At 44.0% G+C, this 19,893-nt stretch overlaps 1 protein-coding gene and 1 long non-coding RNA gene across 4 annotated transcripts in view; one reads left to right on the top strand and one right to left on the bottom strand.

The window, feature by feature from the left end:
- Window positions 1–584, bottom strand: part of CSPG4 (chondroitin sulfate proteoglycan 4) — a 59,939-nt gene extending 59,355 nt beyond the window's left edge. Inside the window, exons 1-2 of the mRNA XM_056572718.1 lie at window positions 513–584; window positions 251–402 (exon numbers count right to left, since the gene is read on the bottom strand). Coding sequence (XP_056428693.1) covers window positions 251–402; window positions 513–549 — 189 coding nt within the window. The 5' untranslated portion in view covers window positions 550–584. The remainder of the gene's footprint in view (window positions 1–250; window positions 403–512) is intronic.
- The window catches only part of LOC130368692 (uncharacterized), a 73,933-nt gene that overhangs the window by 40,655 nt on the left and 13,385 nt on the right, over window positions 1–19,893 (top strand). The window contains exon 1 of one of the 3 annotated variants that reach the window (XR_008892540.1): window positions 6,168–6,276. The exons of the other annotated variants lie outside the window; for them this stretch is intronic. This is a non-coding gene — a long non-coding RNA (uncharacterized LOC130368692). Of the gene's footprint in view, window positions 1–6,167; window positions 6,277–19,893 lie in introns of those variants that run through there. 3 annotated transcript variants of the gene reach the window in all.

Raw genomic sequence — 19,893 nt, forward strand, 5'->3', positions numbered from 1 at the left:
TAAACTACGGTAAACTACTGGATCCCTGACGGACACCATTTAAGTCAATGGGATCATTCGGGACCCGGTGGAGTCCGTTGTGCTCGGACCCATTTATGAGGTGATTCAACACAAAACAAAAAAGAGCCAAATGGACCCTTAACGGGACAAAGCACAGCGAAAAGGTGAATTTAGCCTTACAAAGCTATTAGAACAGTGGTCCTATTAGTGTATGAAGCTAAGCATTTCCGTACACAGCACACAGACTCACCCTGATTGTCCCATTGACTAATTCTACTAGTAGATACTGGGATTCTCCAGATGCAAGGAACAGGAGACCGGACTTCTCAGATGGCACGAACGTCATATGAAGGCTGACATCTACATTTCTCTGGAGGTCATGTTCCTCCGTATTCTCCTGTCCTGTAAGAAATGGATAAATATGTTTAATGATCAATAGTCTACAAGGGAAACTGAGGCTCTTGCCTCACCTTTCACAATCAATAAAAGTGAAATGTTTTCATCTTCCTGACCTGAAAAGAACCCAGCAGAATCTTCAAACTGAAACATATATATCTTGAGTTTTAAGCAAACAATTAAAGAGAATCTGCTACATGGCTTCACGTTGTGTAACTAATCACAGCTCCAGGTAGAGGTTAAAGGGGTACTCCACCCCTAGACATCTTATCCCCTATCCAAAGGATAGGGGATAAGATGTCTGATCGTGGGGGTCCCGCCGCTGGGGCCCCCACAATCTTGGCTGCGGGACCCCAGACATCTGGTGCATGGAGTGAACTTTGCTCCGTGCCTGATGACTGGCGCTGCAGGGTGGAGGCTCGTGACGTCACAGCCACGCCCGCTTGTGACATCATGACCATGCCCCCTCAATGCAAGTCTATGGGACTTGATGGACGTGATGCCCCCTCCTATAGACTTGCATTAACCCTTTACGGACTCAGCGTTTTTCCGTTTTTTCCATTTTCATTTTTTCCTCATCACCTTCTAAAAATCATAACACTTAAAATTTTGCATCTAAAAATCCATATGATGGCTTATTTTTTGCCCCACCAATTCTAATTTGCAGTGACATTAATCATTTTACCCAAAAATCCACGGCGAAACGGAAAAAAAAATCATTGTGCGACAAAATTGAAGAAAAAATTTCATTTTGTAAATTTTGGGGGCTTCCGTTTCTACGCAGTGCATTTTTTTCAAAATTACACCTTATCTTTTTTCTGTAGGTCCATACAGTTAAAATGATACCCTATTTGTATAGGTTTGATTTTGTCGCACTTCTGAAAAAAATCATAACTACATGCAGGAAAATTTATACGTTTAACATTGTCATCTTCTGACCCCTGTAACTTTTTTATTTTTACGCATACGGGCTCATTTTTGCGCCGTGTTCTGAAGTTTTTATCGGTACCATGTTTGTGTTGATCGGACTTTTTGATTGCTTTTTATTAATTTTTTTATGATATAAAAAGTGACCAAAAATATGCTATTTTGTACTTTGCTATTTTTTTGCGCATACACCATTGACCGTGCGGTTTAATTAATGATATCATTTTATAGTTCGGACATTTCCGCATGCGGCGATACCACATATGTTAATTTTAATTTTTATTTACACAGTTTTTTTTTATGGGAAAAAGGGGGGTGATTCAAACTTTTATTAGGGAAGGGGTTAAATGACCTTTGTTAACTTTTTTTTTTCCCTTTTTTTTTTGCAGTGTTGTAGCTCCCATAGGGAGCTATAACACTGCACACACTGATCTCCTATGCTGATCCCTGCAAAGCCATAGCTTTGCACGGATCAGTGAGATAGGGGCTTGATTGCTGAAGCCTGTAGCTCAGGCTTGGAGCAATCAATCGACGCAAATTTTATCGCAATGACCCGATCAGCCCGACTGAGCTGCCGGGAAGCGTTTACTTTAGTTTTCAGATGCGGCGGTCAACTTTGATCGCCGCGTCTGAAGGGTTAACAGCGCGCGGCACAATGATCGGTGCCGCACGCTGTTAGCCCAGGGTCCCGGCTCTCATTAGCAGCTGGGACCGACCCGGAGTGATGCGGGATCACGGCGTGACCCCTTTTTTCACACCGGGACTGGGTTCAGGGCATACAGGTACGCCCTGAGTCCTTAAGACGTGACGTCACGATCCTCGGGTGCTGCACCCAATGCTCTAAACGAATGCCGGGTGCAGCAGGGAGATCGCGGAAGTCCCCTATCCAAAGGTCTAGGAGCAGAGTACCCCTTTAAAGGCCCCTTCACAGACATACCTCTAGATTTGCAAATTTCCTCTTGTCAAACTAAGCATTATGATATATATTTAAATGACTCATTGAAATTGCAGGCGGAAATTCCGCTTGCTAAAATGTATAGTGTAGTGAATGGGTTTCCGTTCACAAATTCACACTTCGGAATTTGTGAACGTAAAATCCGCTTGGAAATTTCCGCCTGAAGAAAGGGGTTGCTCTTTCTTCAGGCGGAAATCCACGCTGAACACATTGCAGTCTATTGGAGACTGCAGTGTCCGCGCGGTCCTAGCACCGACTGATTCAGTCAGCGCTGGCCGCACTTGAAATCTCCGGGCGGAAATTTTCTGTCCGGAGATTCCGTAGTCTGAACCTAGCCTAATAGATGATAATCTGAAGCCTGGCTAGTTCTAATCTAATCTAGTTTGTGGTTCAGATTTTAATTTTGAAGCCTAATTTTGTCTGATATGGGTGCCATGACAACTTAAAGGGATACTCCGGTGGAAAACATTTTATTTTTTAAATCAACTGGTGCCAGAAAGTTAAGCAGATTTGTAAATTACTTCTATTAAAAATGATTATTCCTTCCAGTACTTATTAGTGTCTGTATACTACAGAGCAAATTCTTTTTCTTTTGGGATTTCTTTTCTGTCACAACCACAGTGCTCTCTGCTGACACCTCTGTCCATTTTAGAAACTGGCCAGAGCAGCATATGTTTGCTATGGGGATTTTCTCTGGACAATTCTTGACATGAACAGAAGTGTCAGCAGAGAGCACTGTGGTCATGACAGAAAAGAAATCCAAAAAGGAAAGAATTTCCTCTCTAATATACAGCCGCTAATAAGTACTGGAAGGATTAGGTTTTTATAATAGGTGTAATTTACAGATCTGTTTAACTTTCTGGCACCAGTTTATTTAAAAAATAAAATATTTTTTTTCCACCGGAGTACCCCTTTAAGCTATATACTTTGTCCCTACAATGGACCCTTGTTTTGTCACCACCCCCGTTAATGCTAATAATTGGAGTCATGGTGCCATACTAGTGTGTCAACAAAGGATTTCCTTTCCTCTTTTTTAAAGAAACTGGACATTTTTCTGTGATCTCCAGCATTGTTTACATAGTTCCTAGAAAATATATTGGTGTACCTACCTAATAATAATTTGAAACACATTTTACATGCACTCTTTATATTTATATGGAAAATAAAAACATTAACATTAACCCCTTAAGGACCAAGCCCATTTTCACTTTAAGGACCAGAGAATTTTTTGCAAATCTGACCATTAGAAAAACATTTTTTTTTTTTTATCAACTGGTGGTAGAAAGTTAAACAGATTTGTATATTACTTCTATTTAAAAATCTTAACCCTTCCAGTACTTATAAGCTGCTGTATAATACAGAGTAAGTTCTTTTCTTTCTGAATTTATTTTCTGTCTGACCACAGTGCTCTCTGCTGACACCTCTGTCCATGTCAGGAACTGTCCAGAGCAAGAGCAAATCCCCATAGCAAGAGCAAATCCCCATTGTGTGTATATGTAGGGATTTACTCTTTGTTTTGTGTAGTGTGTGTTTTTTTAGGGTACATTCATGCGGTTTGGTTTACAGCAAGTTTGCCGCTAGGAGTTTGAGCTTCGGCGGAAAATTTGCCGCATCTCAAACTTGCAATGGGAAACTCACTATAAACCCCCGCCCATGTGAATGGACCCTGTACAGTCACATGGGTGAGCAGGGTGCAAACCTCCAGCTGTTGCAAAACTACAACTCCCAGCATGTACGGTCAGTTATGCTGGGAGTTGTAGTTTTGCAACAACTGGAGGCAAATTGGTTACAAAACATTGAGTTAGGTAACAAACTCTCACTATTTCACAACCAGTGTGCCTTCAGCTGTTGTAAAATTACAACTCTCAGCGTGCATTGACAGCCAAAGTGCATGCTGGGAGTTGTAGTTTTACAACAGCTGGAGGCACAACTATAACTCCCAGAATGCCCTTTGGCTGTCTGTGCATGCTGGGAGTTATAGTTATGCAACAGCTGTAGGCACATTTTTTTCCATGAAAAAGTGTGCCTCCAGCTGTTCGTAACTATAACTCCCAGCATACACAGACAGCTAAAGGGAATGCTGGGAGTTGTACTTGTGCCTCCAGCTGTTGCAAAACTACAACTCCCAGCATGCCCTTTGGCTGTGCATGCTGAGAGTTGTATTATACAACAGCTGGAGGTACACAGCACTCACCTCCCTGTTGTTGTATAATAAAACTCCCAGCATGCACAGCCAAAGGGCATGCTGGATGTTGTAGTTTTGCAACAACTGGAGGCACAACAACAACTTCCAGAATGCCCTTTGGCTGTCTGTGCATGCTGGGAGTTATAGTTATGCAGCAGCTGGAGGCACCCTTTTTCATAGAAAAAGTGTGCCTCCAGCTGATCAGGTATAGGACCTCCTCCGCCAAAGGGAAACCACCGATCACTGCCCAGCAGGTACTGTGATTGGTTGGCCCTGCTGGGCAAGGGTGACTGGCTCGAACAGTACCAGTCACCCAGAATCGCCCTGATGATTTGCGGCGATCGCTGACATGGGGGGTCTTAGGACCCCCCAGGGGTTTACACAGGATGCCTGCTGAATAATTTCAGCAGGCATCCCGTTCTGTTCACTGCGCAGTTACCGGCGGTGAATGGAAACGTCGAGGGCGTACAGGTACGCCATTGGTCCTGGTGGGGTCAAGGACATGGTACGTGGATCATTGCCAAGAGAATCCATGTTAGTAATGCCATTTTTCTCCTGGTGTATACTGCAGTTTGGATTAACCGGCCTAAAGATGGATCCTATAGAAAGGAAGGTCTGGCTGGGATAAGGGATTTCAGGTGTTGTGCTATGGCTGCCCGACCTGTTGAGGTGTGCAAAACCGTTAACTATACACCTCTCAGTCAAATATTCAAATATTATCCCCTATGAAACACTTTTTCTTAATTTTTTTGGGGAAACTTGGAGTGCACAGAGAGTTTAAAGGGGTACTCTGGTGGAATACAAATGTTTGAAAGTTATACAGATTTGTAAATCACTTCTATTTAAAAATCTTAATCTTTTCAGTACTTATCAGCTGCTGTATACTACAGAGAAAGTTTTGTAGTTCTTTTCAGTCTGACCACAGTGCTCTCTGCTGACAGCTCTCTCCGTGTCAGGAACTGTCCAGAGTAGGAGAAAATCCCCAAAGCAAACCTCTCATACTCTGGACAGTTCCTGACATGGACAGAGGTGTCAGCAGAGAGCCCTTTGGTCAGACTGGAAAGAACTACACAACTTCCTCTATAGAATCAAATCCAATTAGAAAGAAAGGGAAGCCTGGCACATCACAAGCATATAGACTGTCTCTGTAAGTCTGCACACAGGGCAGTTGTCAACAGGATTCTTCAACTGATTACTGGGTGTGCTTGGCACATAGCAACAGATCAGGTAAGACATCAAATAGCGGAGAAGTAAGTAGATGTGCCACATCCACCCAATCAGATTTCTTTATTCATAAAAACAGTAGGAACATAAGTCACTACAAACTGGGGCCCCTCTGTAGGACGGTATTTGTTTAGTGTGCTGAGCACACTTTGTCTGTTCCTGCTCCACTGGAGTACCCCTTTAACTGTACTATAAATTTACTTAGTACGGCCCTTGTGTGCCTATTACATTACCATATGTGGTATCCCAGTACTGGAGTGCATCCTGTCAGGAAAACATTGCTTCAGGTGCCTGCGCTAGGCCCTGTTACTCAGGTGATGCTTTAATATTTGTTATGGTTTTTGTTATGGTTTTTGTTATGGTCGGTTATCTCTGTTTCTTCTTGTGTGGATTGCAAAAATAAAAGACCCTTGGGTCATCAGCATTATTCAAGGAGGCTATGCGCTTTCCTTTCTTTCTCACCCCGCAGACATGTTTATAAATCCGCCAAGAAATAAAGGAACAAGAGAGAAGCTGTTAGAGGAATCCATCATGGAGCTAATATCGCTTTCCACTCTGGAGCCAGTCCCCGCAGAAGAAATCAGAACAGGTGTGTGCTCTCCAATATTTCAAATTCCAAAGCCTTCAAGCAAGTTAAGGCTAATCATAGACCTAAGATATTTAAATCAACACTTAGAAAAAAGTATTTCCGTATGGAGTTCATCAGGTCGGTTCATACCCTCTTATCAAGAGGGGATTTCCTAGCAACAATCGACCTGAAGGATGCCTACTTTCATATACCATTCTGCCAGAACACAGAAAATTCCTAAGGGTAGCAGTAAGAAAAAAAAAGGTATTCTTCACCACCTTCTGTTCAAGGTGTGGCCCTTCGGTATAACGACAGGTAGTCTCTGCAGTGGTATCAGTTCTCAGATTACAGGGCATCAGAATGATCCCATATTTAGACGATTGGCTAATAATCGCCAGCTCTGCTCAGATGCTCGAGGAGTATATAGAGGTCACCCTAGCTCTATTAGAGCAGTTGGGATGATTAATAAATCAAGAGAAATCAGATTTAACCCCCGCCAGAATAAAGACCTTTTTAGGATTTGTCATAAACTCCCAAACTATGAGATTACACCTCACCACCCCAAGGAAAGAACACATTCAGGCAGGATTTCAGTTCCTCAGGGTACCTCGCTTGGTCTCCGTCAGAACTCTATCCTCATTTGCGGAGGCGGTTCCATGGGCCCTCTGGCATCTGAGACCCCTACAGTTAGAGGTTCTTCAAGTTTCAAACAGGTCAGCTTAAGGTCTAGAATCACTTCATTGCCTCTCAGAAGCTACCAGACGGTCTTTCGGGAACGATCTCAGGGACGGAAGGTTGCTTCTGGCACCAGCCTGGACATTATTAACTACAAAAGCCTCAGGCACAGGATGGGGAGCACATCTTCTACAGATGACAGTGTCAGGAACATGGAGCCACACAGGGAGTCAACTCTCCTCAAATATCAGAGAGTTAAGAGCAATCTATTATGCGCTTGACATTTTGAACCCCATCTACTGGAGAAAGCTGTACGAGTGAAGTAGGACAACATGGCCGCCATATTTTATATAAACAAGGCGGCACCAGATCTTGGCATGGGCAGAGAAAAAGATAACCAGGTTATGCACTGTCCACATCAGAGGCAGCCTGAATATCTCAGGGGATCATCTGAGCAGGAGCCTCACCATTCCAGGAGAATGGTCTCTAAATTCAGACTTTTTAAGCAGATTATGGATCAGTGGGGATTACCATAGGTAGATTTTATGGCCACCAGAATGAATGTCAAGGTAGAAAGGTTTTGTTCCCTTTATGTCACAGATTGTCCTCTGGTGATAAATGCCATGTGAATTCCGTGGAAGTTCCAACTAGCATACATTTCTCCACCTACAGCGATTATACCGAGGGTATTGTAAAAAATCAAACAGGAACAGGCCTCAGTGTTGGCAGTAATCCCTTTTTGGCCCAAGAGATCTTGATTCTCCCGACTAATGTCCATGAGCAGGGGAGTCTACTGGAAACTCCCCCTAGACCAGAATCTGGTATCTCGGGGATCGTGTCTTTGTCACAATCTGAAGGCATTCAACCTGACGGTGTGGAGATTAATAGGTCCATATTAAAGGACAAAGGGTTTCCTGACAAGGTCTTAGATACTTTGGCACACTCCAGAAGTGCTGCCACAAATAAAGCCTATACAAATAAAGCCTTTTTCCTGGTGCCGGGGAAAAAAAACATTAACACAGATTCTCCTTCATTTCCTCAAATATTAGTTTTTTTCCCAGTACTATAAAAGTACAAGTTGCAGCTATGTCAGTTTTTTTGCAGACCAAACTTTTACAAATTCAACAGGCAAAGGACTTTGTTAGGGCAGTGGGCCGGATAAGACCCGGGCTAGTCCAACCTGTTGCACCCTGGGACTTGTCTTTTGTTCTAAAATAACTTTGTGGTACTCCGTTTGAGCCTTTGGAAGAGGCATCATTAAAGCTGTTATCATTCAAGACTTTATTCCTATTAGCCATCACTATGGCCAAGCGAGTTGGGGAGTTGCAGGCCTTCTCTTCTGAGGAGCCCAATCTAATATTGCTGCCAGAAAAAGCTTTCTTAAGATTACTACCTTTGATTCTTCCAAAGTGTCCTTCTTTTACTTTATGCAAGTATTCTCCAGAACCTGAAGAAATGGAAGAATCTAACTTCTCAACCTTGGACATAGTGAGATGTTTACAGATACACATTGAAAGAACCAGATTATTCCGCGAGGACAAAAATGTATTTGTCACATATCAGGGAAAAGGCAAAGGAAAATTAGCCTCCAAACCATCCGTCTAGATGGATTACAGGCTGTATTTTTTTTTATGTTATCAGTTGGATAACAGAAGCCCTCCGGAATTTACAAAGGCTCATTCAATGAGGGCCATGTCTACTACTTGGGCAGAGAGAAGCTCTGTGCCTCTAGAGAAAATCTGTCAGAGTGCCTCTTGGTCCACACCAAGAACCTTTTTCAAACATTATAAGTTTCATACCTTGAGTGCATCAAACTCAGAATTGGTTAAAACAGTGTTAGATTCTGTTAAATAAGGTTGCCGTCCCAGGGATACTGCTACTTAAATCCCATCATTGTGCTGCTGACAGACGATAGGAAAGATTGGATTTGAGTAGTTAATCTGTTTTCCCTTAGTCTTGTCAGCAGCACAAGCTTCCATCCCTTTCTTCTATTATTTATTATTTTTTGTTTACTATTAAAGTACCCACTGAGCTGGGAGCAATTAGGGGAATATATACACTAGGGGAGGTGCCACTAATCAGTTTTTCAATAAAAATTCCCAGGTCCTGCAAGGTCACAGGGGAAAGTGTTAACCCATCATTGTGCTGCTGACTGAGGGAAAACAGATTAACTACTCAAATCAAATCTTATCCATAACTTGGCATCAGTGTATTTATTATCCCCTGTCTGGCCCAGGAGAATCTGTCCTATTCTCGGACCTTGTAGGTTAACGGTGCCCTGGCATCACGGAGTGATACATCTTACTACCCCGAGTCACGCACCATACCACAGCCTGTCTAACTCTCCATGACTGCCACACATAGACAGATTTTAATTGCCTTTGTAATAAACAAGGAGAGATCTTCATCAGAAACCACGTGGAATTAACACATGAAGTATATTGAAAAATGTTATAATACATTGAAGAACCTTTACTTGGTAAAACCAGAATACAACTGACTTTAAAAATGTAGTTGGGTAAAACAATGAAACCATTTAAAGTTACAGTAGCTTTACAAGTCCATAGTGAAATAAACTAAGTGTTGAAACTATATCTGCCAAAGCACAATATAATTGCGTAAGCGTTATGGAAAGCTAGAAGCAAAAACTCTACTCCCTCTCATTCACAGACATAATATATCTCTTCCTAGATTACATATTCAACTCCTGGTTTATTATCTTTTCATTGATTTATATACTATTTATAGCTAAGCTTTGCATTTGAACTATGGAAACTAAAATGTATTCTGCCCAGAATCTTCTGGATCCTTCTAAAGTAGCATGGTGTTCTGTAGACAGTGTACTCCAATATACTGTACTATCACTGTGCTCTTATTATTCTAGTAACTAAATAAAAAGGACATGGGTAAATTAAGAACTTTCTTTAAGACAAGACAAATGTTACGACAGAAACTTGATGATGAACATGCACATTTAGTAGTGTGTAAGCATCTATTGTTTTCCCCATTTGGCTTGAAGAGCATAGATAGTGTTTGTCTAGCAATGTTGCATACATTCACAATTTCCAGCTATGTTAAATCCCTTTAATTGTATAGACCATATATGTCTGGTGCTGAAATAACCCTTTCATAAAAACCCTTTGGCTGGTATATCACTGGGGTAAACTGTCATATTTTTAGCCACGTTTCAACTGCTTGGTCTGCATGAAAAGAACAGGATCATGACATGTATTAATGAAATGCATTTAAAGGGATACCCCAAAGGAAAAATACATGTTTTCAAATCAGCGGTGTCAGAAAGTTATACAGATTTATACATTATTTCTAGTATTTTAAGTACTTATCAACTGCTGTATGCTCCAGAGGAAGTTGTATAGTTCTTTCCAGTCTGACCACAGTGCTTTCTGCTGCCACCTCTGTCTGTATCAGGAACTGTCCAGAGGAAGAGCAAATCCCTATAGTGAACCTCTGCTGTTCCGGACAGTTCCTGACACGGACAGAGGTGTCAGCATGGAGTACTATGGTCATACTGAGAGGAACTACATAACTTCCTCATACAGCAGCTGGTAAGTACTTGAAGGCTTACGGTTTTTAAATAGACATAATTTAGAAATCTTTATAACTTTCTGGCACCAGTTAATTCGAAAAAATGTTTCCCTCTGGAGCACTCCTTTAACTATTAGAAGTTTCCAAAGGAAAACTCAAATTAAATGTTCCAGTCTATAGGAGTTTGAAATAATGTACAGTATGTCGTTCGTGTTGTTGCATAAACTTTAAAAACATGTCTACTATTATATTGTATGCATCAGTATAATGTGCATATATGAAACTTTATCGAAAATCTTATGAGTAGAACCTCATATCTTTCTCATCTTTGTCAGCCTATGCAGTCCTAGAAACTTCTTGAAAGTCATTTTTGAGGCTATGTTCACACATAGTACTTGCTCAGTATTTTTAAGGCAAAAGGCAAACCGGAATAGGTTCAAAATACAGGGAAAGTGCAAATCTTTTGATTATAGTAATTTCTTGGTCAGTTCCACCCATGGGCGCTTATGCCATGAGGCCACTTGTATTAGCAGCCTTAGGTGTCGCCTCCTGCAGTCCGAAGGGGGCCAACACAGATATGACTAGAAAAACAAGGCCAGTGTGGCCGATAGGTGTCCACCCTGTTAGACCTTAACCCTGTGGACACTCAGCTAGTGGAATTCCGCTGACTGAATGACCGAAGTGCTTACAATTATTTTGGCGGTAGGACCGCATGAATATTACCATCTCCATAGACGGGAATGCAGTCCTAATGGAGTTCCACTGAAAGAGTAACCATGTCCATTCTTTATGCGGAAGTACTTTCTGCTGGCAGCAAATTGTGAACAGAGCAGCAAAATCCCATTGAAAAGAATGGAACTCTGTTACAGACATCATTTTCCAGTGGAATGCCCTCAGAGTCCTTATATTGCTATCCAAGCAAAATAGAAATGTAGTGCGCGGCAGGATGGAGCACAGGTCTTTGTCCTTCTGACCTTTGTCCATCTGATTAAGATCAGACAAATTTTTGTATAAAGTTTTATCAGTACACATTGTGAAGCAATGAAGCATAAAATAAAAGTGAAAGAGTTGGAGAAAGCTGGTAACTTTGCTGAGTGATGTCAATATGCACCTAACTGAAGTAATGTTGTTCAGGTACACTGTATACTGTATAAGTTTCTATGGTGAGGTTTTGCAATATACCTTGTGCTATAGACTTATGCCATTGATTCCTATACATATAAAGGAAAACTGTATCAAGGGACTTTTGTGTTTATAAGCACTTTAAAACCAACACACCTGATCTTTGTTTTCCTTGACAGCAGATAGTATGAAATAGTAAGCCTTCCTCACTTCATAATTGATTAAACTTGCAGTGTTTCCCAAACCAGTCCTCAAGGCACACCAACATTCTGGGTTTTTTCAGTTACTCCATTGGAATAGAACAGGGAAAAATTTAAGTCCTGGACTGTTGGTGTGCCTTGAGGACTGGGTTGGGAAACACTGGATTAAAGGGGAAACACAATAATGGTGGCATCACCAGCTAACTGTAATGTAATGCCTATGCCAGCTGTAGGCTTTTGCCCTAAGGGGTAAATTGGTTTCTGTGTGTATGTGGATCCGCTGGACCTGTGGACCGATGTATGTGGATCCGCTGGACCTGTCTGGCAGATGACTCGGACCGTGCCAGGGAACGGAGTCTAAGGTGCCGCTGGTCTTCACCAGAGCCCGCCGCAAAGCAGGATGGGCTTGCTGCTGCAGGCGACACCCAGGTCGTAACCCCCGGCAACAGCTCGACCACACACGCGGCTGAGGAGGTGCGAAGCACAGAAGGGATGAGACAACTCGTAGTCAGGATAGCTGTAGGTCAGGGCAGGCAGCACAGTAGCGTAGTCGGGACGTAGCAGAAGTTCAGTAGGCAGGCGGCAGAGAAGCAAGGTCAAGGTCACAAGAGCAGGAGATCTGGTACATGGCAAGGCAATACAAAGGAACGCTTTCTCTAGGGCACAAGGCAACAAAGATCCGGCAGAGAACTGAGGAGGGTGGAGGAATTTATCAACAAGACACAGGTGGTTACACTAATGAGCGTACTGGCCCTTTAAATCTTAAAGCTCCGGCGTGCGCACGCCCTAAGGGACGGGGACACATGCGCTGGAGCAGAGAGGTGGAAGCAGAGGCAGGGGAAACACCCGGAGAGTGACGGACTGGGGCTCGCATGCGGGTGCGTCCCGCAGTGCGTGTCCCAGCCCCGTCGGCAGCAGAAGGTAAGGGGACCATGCGCTCACGGCCAGCGTGTGAGGCTGGAGCGCAGAACGTAACAATTGGATTGTCCCTCTTTACATTACAAAAAAATTCCTCTTAAGTCTCTACCTTCCTGCTTACCCTTCCATGTGTATGGTCACTAAAATTATCTCATATAATTATAGTCACACAAAAGAACAGGTCATTGCCTCCTACAAGAAGAGCCCACTTATCTTCCTGTCAGATGGGAATAGTTCTGTTGATTGGCTTGGCTATGGACTTTTCTATCCACAAACAACTAACAAAATGGAAACACAAGGATAGCAGAGGAGGAATTCTGAATATAGTGTTCTTTGGTTGTACGTGAGTATATTGTCATATTTAGAGAAGGGATTAAAAGTGAAACTCCCATTGTAACCATTCATTTGTGAGGCCTTCAAATTCCTAAACAATGTCTAACCAATCTAATTTTGATACTGGGCAGGGGACCACACTAGATCAAGTTGGGGTAGAGGGGTGTGATGCAAAGGGCAGATGGAATTACCCTAGGGGCGAAGGCACGCACGCCGCAGCTGTGGGGACACCAGGAAGCAGAGACAGAAGAAGGGGAGTGACGGGCTGAGACTCCCATGCGGGATGTCCCATGTCCCGTGATGCGAATCTCAGCCCCACCGGCAGCGGGGACAAGGATCACTCACGGCCGGAGAGTTCGGCCGGAAAGCCACTGTAACACGTTATATACATTTTATTACAGGACACCATAAACATTATAGTACACTTACACGAATACTCACTTGCAAAAAGATAATAGCAAAATATATTACTTTAACAGTATATACACATATTATTCTTTTTGTTCCTAGTACCGCTCCACAGTTCAGGTACTCTTTAGAGTTCTTAGTAAAGAACCACAACTAAATGCCGGGCACATACACTTACGCAAATGGTTACAAATAAACTTCTTGACAAGTTTGTCAGGCACGTCTTCTTAAACGTTGCATAACCTGTAGACAACAAAAGTACTTCACAAAGTTAAGTTAGTGACACATACCAGAATTATCACTGGTAGGCTTCTTTAACTTGGAAACTTGCCATCTCGGCCTCACCTGTCAGACTGCTTCTGAGGCTTGGACATATAGCGAGATCCACAGGACTGTGCCCCCTCTAATGGTGTTCCAGTTCACCCGGGACAAAGAAGACTCTGTAATGGTGGGGCTGATGGTGACCACTATTTGTACTGCAGCAGCAGGACTGTCGGAACTGAGGGATAGGGCTTCCCTGGCGCAGGGGAAGAAGGTGCTCCTTCATATACTGTATTAGTCCAGGCTCATCGCCAAACAACCTCTTTGGTAAAGCTGGGGACCGGGGATGTGCTGCAGACTTCTGGACCTGGGGTGTTTGCTCTGGGCTAGAGGTAGAAGGAGGGGTAGAGAAAGCGGCAGCAGCTGGGGAACTCACTTCTGACTCCTCAGTGTGAATTTCTGCCTAGGACCCCCAGGTCCGGTGGTAAGGGGACAGCCTCACTGGCGATGACGCAAGAGAAGATGCTGGCGTTCCCTCCGCCAGGATCGGTGGCCAGTCTCCATCGTCCTCGGGCAGCGGGACTTGGTAGTAGGCCTCTTCGGCCCCGATGGAGATCTTCTGGAGACGGTCAGCTAACTCTTGAAACAGGTGCACTGATGCAACTTTCCGGGCCTCTGGCGCCATCTTGGGACTCTCTGCACTTGTACTTGCCTGTTCTGCCATGTTGCTCCACTTGCTGACTTCCGGCAAACGGGGAGGATCCGGCAGCACTGCTCCTTTTATGCAGGGCTTTGGGAAAATGGCTGTCGGCCGGAAGTGTGTCAGCGGTGCAGTGCTGACTTCCGCTCCCCCGGCAACAAGGGGCGGATCTTTACAGTTCCACTTCGGCATCGATACAGCAACATGGTTTTCACGCCGAGGGGCGGGACACTGACCAGCGCAGGACATTTTTGCGCGCTTCTCAGGCACATCTTTAACCCTTGCAGGTACAGGCAATACTTGACAACATGTAGATTCTGATCTGATCTTGCACATGGTAGACACAGTACTTAAATGTTTCACAATGGCGGACACCAGCTTTTTCTTCACCTCCCCCTCTTTTTTAAAAGCACCTTGAGTATAACACTTTTCACTGATAAAGTCCCGTACACTTTCTGGTGCAACTTTTATTTGCATCGGCATGCGATTTTCTGACAATACTGGACACAGTTCAGACTGAGGGGGAGGACTTGTCGCATAAGGCACACACCCGTATCCTGTTTGTGATGCCAAACGTTGTGGTAGAGGGGTGTGATGCAAAGGGCAGATAGAATTACCCTAGGGGCATATGGCATTAACCCCTTGTATTCGTGACGCCAGGGCGTGGTTTAAACTTGATATCACCCAAAGCTATACCACTAGATACTTGGCTGAGCACGGGGGTAATAATGACTCCGACGCCAAGTTACGGATAACGGTAGCTTTACTGAGGGTAGACAGATGGTAAAGTCTATACAGTTCAGCCAGGGCCCACGGAGGTGACCAGTGACTCAGAGACCTTAAGGACCTGCTGGGACTTGTAGTAGATGGTGTCAATTTAATGCAGGCCACGTTGACCTGACAAATGATGACTGTGACTGACTTGACTGATGACTGACAATACTGAGACTGTGGCTTACTTGTAGCTGCTTGTGGCTGCTAACTGGACTTGAGGCCTCCTATGACTCTGGGCACTCTCTAGGACTCGACTTGACCTCAGCAAAGACTTGTAAGGAAAGAGAGAGCTAGCTCCAGGGCTTATATGTGGGAGACTAGCAGGGAGCCCATAGGTCACCCCTGGGATCACCTGGTCACTGGTACCTCCTGGGTAACAATCACATGACAAGTCACATGGTAACAGTCTTAAAGTGACAACGCTTTCTGAACACATTACATGGTATAATACATCATAAACACATTTACATGAAGGGACAGATGCAAGGGGGCCCAGGGGACACTGTAGGGAGGCTGCCTGACAGGGCAGCAAAGGTACGGGGTAACACCTCACATACTGGACCACCACAATGTTGTCACCTTCTATGCTATTCAAGTGTTGGCGGAATGGAGAATAACATATAGTGTTGGTAATATTGGAAAATATTAAAAATTTTTACACATGTAAACAAGTAGCAGAAAGAAACCCATTAACAAACACATTATTGGGGTAAGATGAGCTATTTTGAGCATATTTTGCTCTGGTGGACCTAGCACATCTGTGCATTTTATATACATGTGCATTTATTCAACCAACACATTAATTTCGATGTGTCCAGCTTCTTTTCTCCTCTGGTGGTGCTGGAGGGAAAGTGAACAATTGGGGCCTTATGTACTATGGACTTCTGTGTAAATGTAGGTGAAAAAAGTATAGAGAAATGTATTTCACTTCATTTATTAACGTGGGGCGCCAAAAATGTGCCAAGATTTCCTTGTTTTTTCACCCAGTTCACCATTTCAGCTAATTTTCTAAAAATTGATCACCTGTTTTGGTGCATTTTCTTCAAGAGAGAGGTTAAAAAAATTAGAAACTTGGTTACAGATTGCTGGTACACCAAAGTTTCCAAACATGTAGAGACTACATTTATGTGGTCAAAATGAATACCAGGAAAAGTAAAAAAAAAAGAAGGGGGGCATAGTACATGATGCTCTTGATGTCGGCTTTCCCCACAGATCACAGCTAATGGCTGAGGGTCCTAGCAAGAGATTTTGCATGTCTACAATGAAACAGGGGGGTAGTGTTTCTCCTTGTGTAGACCACCAAGCTGGCAAAGCATATAGTAAGGCAATGCTCCCTGAGAAAAAAAGGATGCAAATTGGCTCTCCTTCAGAATAAATCTGGCTCTCTAGTGCCAGATATTGGAGGTAGCTACCCTGTAAGTCAATGTGTGATCCATTCAAAAGCCTTATTTGTGTACCTGTTTCCAAGGAAATCTGTGCCATGAGACTCCCTAAACCAGCTAGGTGTTCTCTACAAGTAGAAAACTACGCCCTCAGACATGAATACCCTCTCTCTCAGCCAGATACCACCCTGCCATGTACTAATAAGGGGCAAGAACACTGTAACTGCTATCTATTGAGGGGTCCTATTCCTTTTGGAGCAGATTGTGGTTTGGATGACAATCCCTACTGATATTTATAGGCTCTTTATTGGGTTAGTTACTTACAGGACTGCTGCCTTTAATATGTGGCATTAGAGAGTCAGCTTTCTTCTAAGGTTAAGTTAAAGGATAACTCTGGGATATTGCAACTTAACCCCTATCCTAAGTGTTAGACCACTGGGGGCCCCCTGCGATCTCCCAAATGGAGCCCCGATTCTCAGAATGAATGGGGAGTGTCGACCATCACACGAAGCGGTCGCTGACACGCCCCCTCCATGCAACTCCATGAGAGAGCCATAGGGCTGCTTTCGGCAATCTCCGGCTCTGCCATAGAACTGCATGGAGGGGACGTGACGGCCGTAGCTTCGTGGTGTTGTCAAAAACGCTCATTTTATGCATACTACCCGTGATCTAACACTTATTCCCTATCCTTAGGATAGGGAATAAGTTGCCATATCCGGAGTTATCCTTTAACATATGTCCGGCATCCTGCATAGGTGAACTCTGCCTATATCTCTACGCATCTGATGCCAGAACTGATGTCATGTTGTCGTCAGTTGTATGGCATCCAGCGTCCATTATTTCTGGAAGGCGGACAGGGGAATGCAGCAAGCTGCGTTCCCCTGTCCAGTGACCTCCGGCGTGTCTAACCATCCAAATTGAGACGCTGGATGATTGTGAAATTTCCCATTTAAATGAATGTGATCAGTTCCCTGTGATGCACGTCGGAGGGAAACTATGTGGGACAACTGATACATGTGAACCCAGCCTTACCAATGTGACTCTGCGCATCTCAATGCCTGCCAGTATTTGTGACTCTAAATATGTTATAAAATGTATTAAAAACCTTATAATCTTTAAGTACCTTTTTTTATGTGAATGTATGCTGGTAATATTCATGGGCTATTGAGAAAGTGTTTGTGACTCATTTGCAGCAAAACAGAAGGCCTTTCAGTTCTGTAGGAAAATATTATTTCAGCTTTTCCCGCTTTTATGCTGTGGGATCACACACCAACTGAAAAACGCAGGATACAAACATGAAAAATCGAATACAACAGACCTTGTTGTGCAGAGAGAAATTCAATAACCTACATAGCCGAGGCATAAACACATAGTACGATCCTGTGATTAGTGAATGGGCGGTGTGTACTGATCCCTTGTGATTCGCTGAAGATGCGGTACAATGAAGTCCTGTGACTGACCAGTAAAGAGGCTTGCTTCACACAGTTCTATTTAGCATTAGTGGAGCTGCTGTTGAAAACTAAAGGGTGCTGTGTGGGGCTGGGCTGCTCACTGTTACTATATTTGGAGCTATAATAGCCAGTGTCTTGAAGCCAATGCGGATGATTCAGTGTTCGGGAGACTCAGAGACAGCAGGAAAACCACATCAGGATGAAAGACCTGCAGACTTTTATGAAATTACAAGCTCCACACTAGGGTCCTGTAGTATGGGGCGTCATTAACACATTCATTGTGTTATCAATGCCTCAAGTCCTCAAAAACAACACAACCAGTGCGACTTATCATAGATTTCTCTTGTCAGAGATCTAACATTTTGTTCACATTCTATTGCAAAATAATATATTTTTCTAAATTCATTATATTAAAGTTATGTTATATATATTATTCTGTGTTACTGTACCCTTAAAGGGGTACTCCGCCCCTAGACATCTTATCCCCTATCCAAAGGATAGGGGATAAGATGTCTGATCGCGGGGGTCCCGCCGCTGGGGACCCCTGCATTCTGCCATGCGGAACCCACCTGTAACGGCTTCCGGAACTGCTGGAGGCCCTCAGGCTAATACCATCCCGACCACGGGGACGGAAGATCGTGACATCACGACTCCGCCCCCGTGTGGCGTCACACCCCACCCCCTCAATGCAAGTCTATGGGAGGGGGCATGACAGCTGGGTGCCGCATGGTAGAATGCGGGGGTCCCCAGCGGCGGGGCCCCCGCGATCAGACATCTTATCCCCTATCCTTTGGATAGGGGATAAGATGTCTAGGGGCGGAATACCCCTTTAAGAGAGAGCAGTGAACCCCATGTGACTCTGCCTGCCAATGGGAACCCCTATATTCTCACTTTTATAGTGAAGTGGGGGAGGAGTTGCCCCAATCTAAGCTGTGAGTTTTCACAGTAGTGTGGCTCCTGAGCTACAGTGTGGTTCAAGTGTGTTGTGTGGAGCAGCTTCAAGAAAAGGCCTAGCTCAAATCTAATCTCTCTGGTCATTCTGCAAGGATTACTCGCACGGTGGAAGTTCATGCCCCTGCAGAGAAGGCTTCAGTAACTTGACAGAACCCTACCAGGATTCATCTACCCGTTTTACAAGTCAGTATAAATCTGTTTGGTGAAAGCAACACAAGTCCCAGCAAGGCAACAGGGCTCCCAAGGGGTTACGCAGCACTCTCTCACCCAAAACCTGCTGTATGTGTAATACCATCTGCACCCAGCTCAGTAAAGACAGTTATCCGTAACCTGACATCGGTGTGTTCATTTACTCCTCGTGTTTGGCCCAGGAGAAGCTGTCTCCAACCTTGGACCGTGTATAGGATAACGGTGCCCTGGCGTCACAAAGTGAACAGGTATTTCCACTAACACCACCCGTGGCACCACACCCCTGTCTAAAAATTGTCAGATACTGATGGGGATTGAAGTGACTATATTCAGACTTATCATGAAGACTTAGGGGGAGATTTATCAAAACCTGTCCAGAGGAACCAATCAGATCCATTCTTTCGTTTTTAAAAAGGCCCCTGTAAAATGAAAGAAGCGATCTGATTGGTTGCTATGGGCAACTGGGCAACTTTTCCTTTGCACAGGTTTTGATAAATCTTCCCCATGAAAGAAGCAATTTGATTGGTTGCTATGAGCAACTTTTTCCGCACAGGTTTTGATAAATGTCCCCTCAAAGCAGTGGTCTCAAACAGTGTCCCTCCAGATGTTGCAAAACTTCAACTCCCAGCATGCCCGGACAGCCGTTGGCTGTCCGGGCATGCTGGGAGTTGAAGTTTTGCAACATCTGTAGGGACACTGTTTGAAACCACTGTCTTAGAGGAATA

This window comes from Hyla sarda, chromosome 4 (genome assembly GCF_029499605.1).
Source record: "Hyla sarda isolate aHylSar1 chromosome 4, aHylSar1.hap1, whole genome shotgun sequence".
Classification (NCBI taxonomy): Eukaryota; Metazoa; Chordata; class Amphibia; order Anura; family Hylidae; genus Hyla; species Hyla sarda.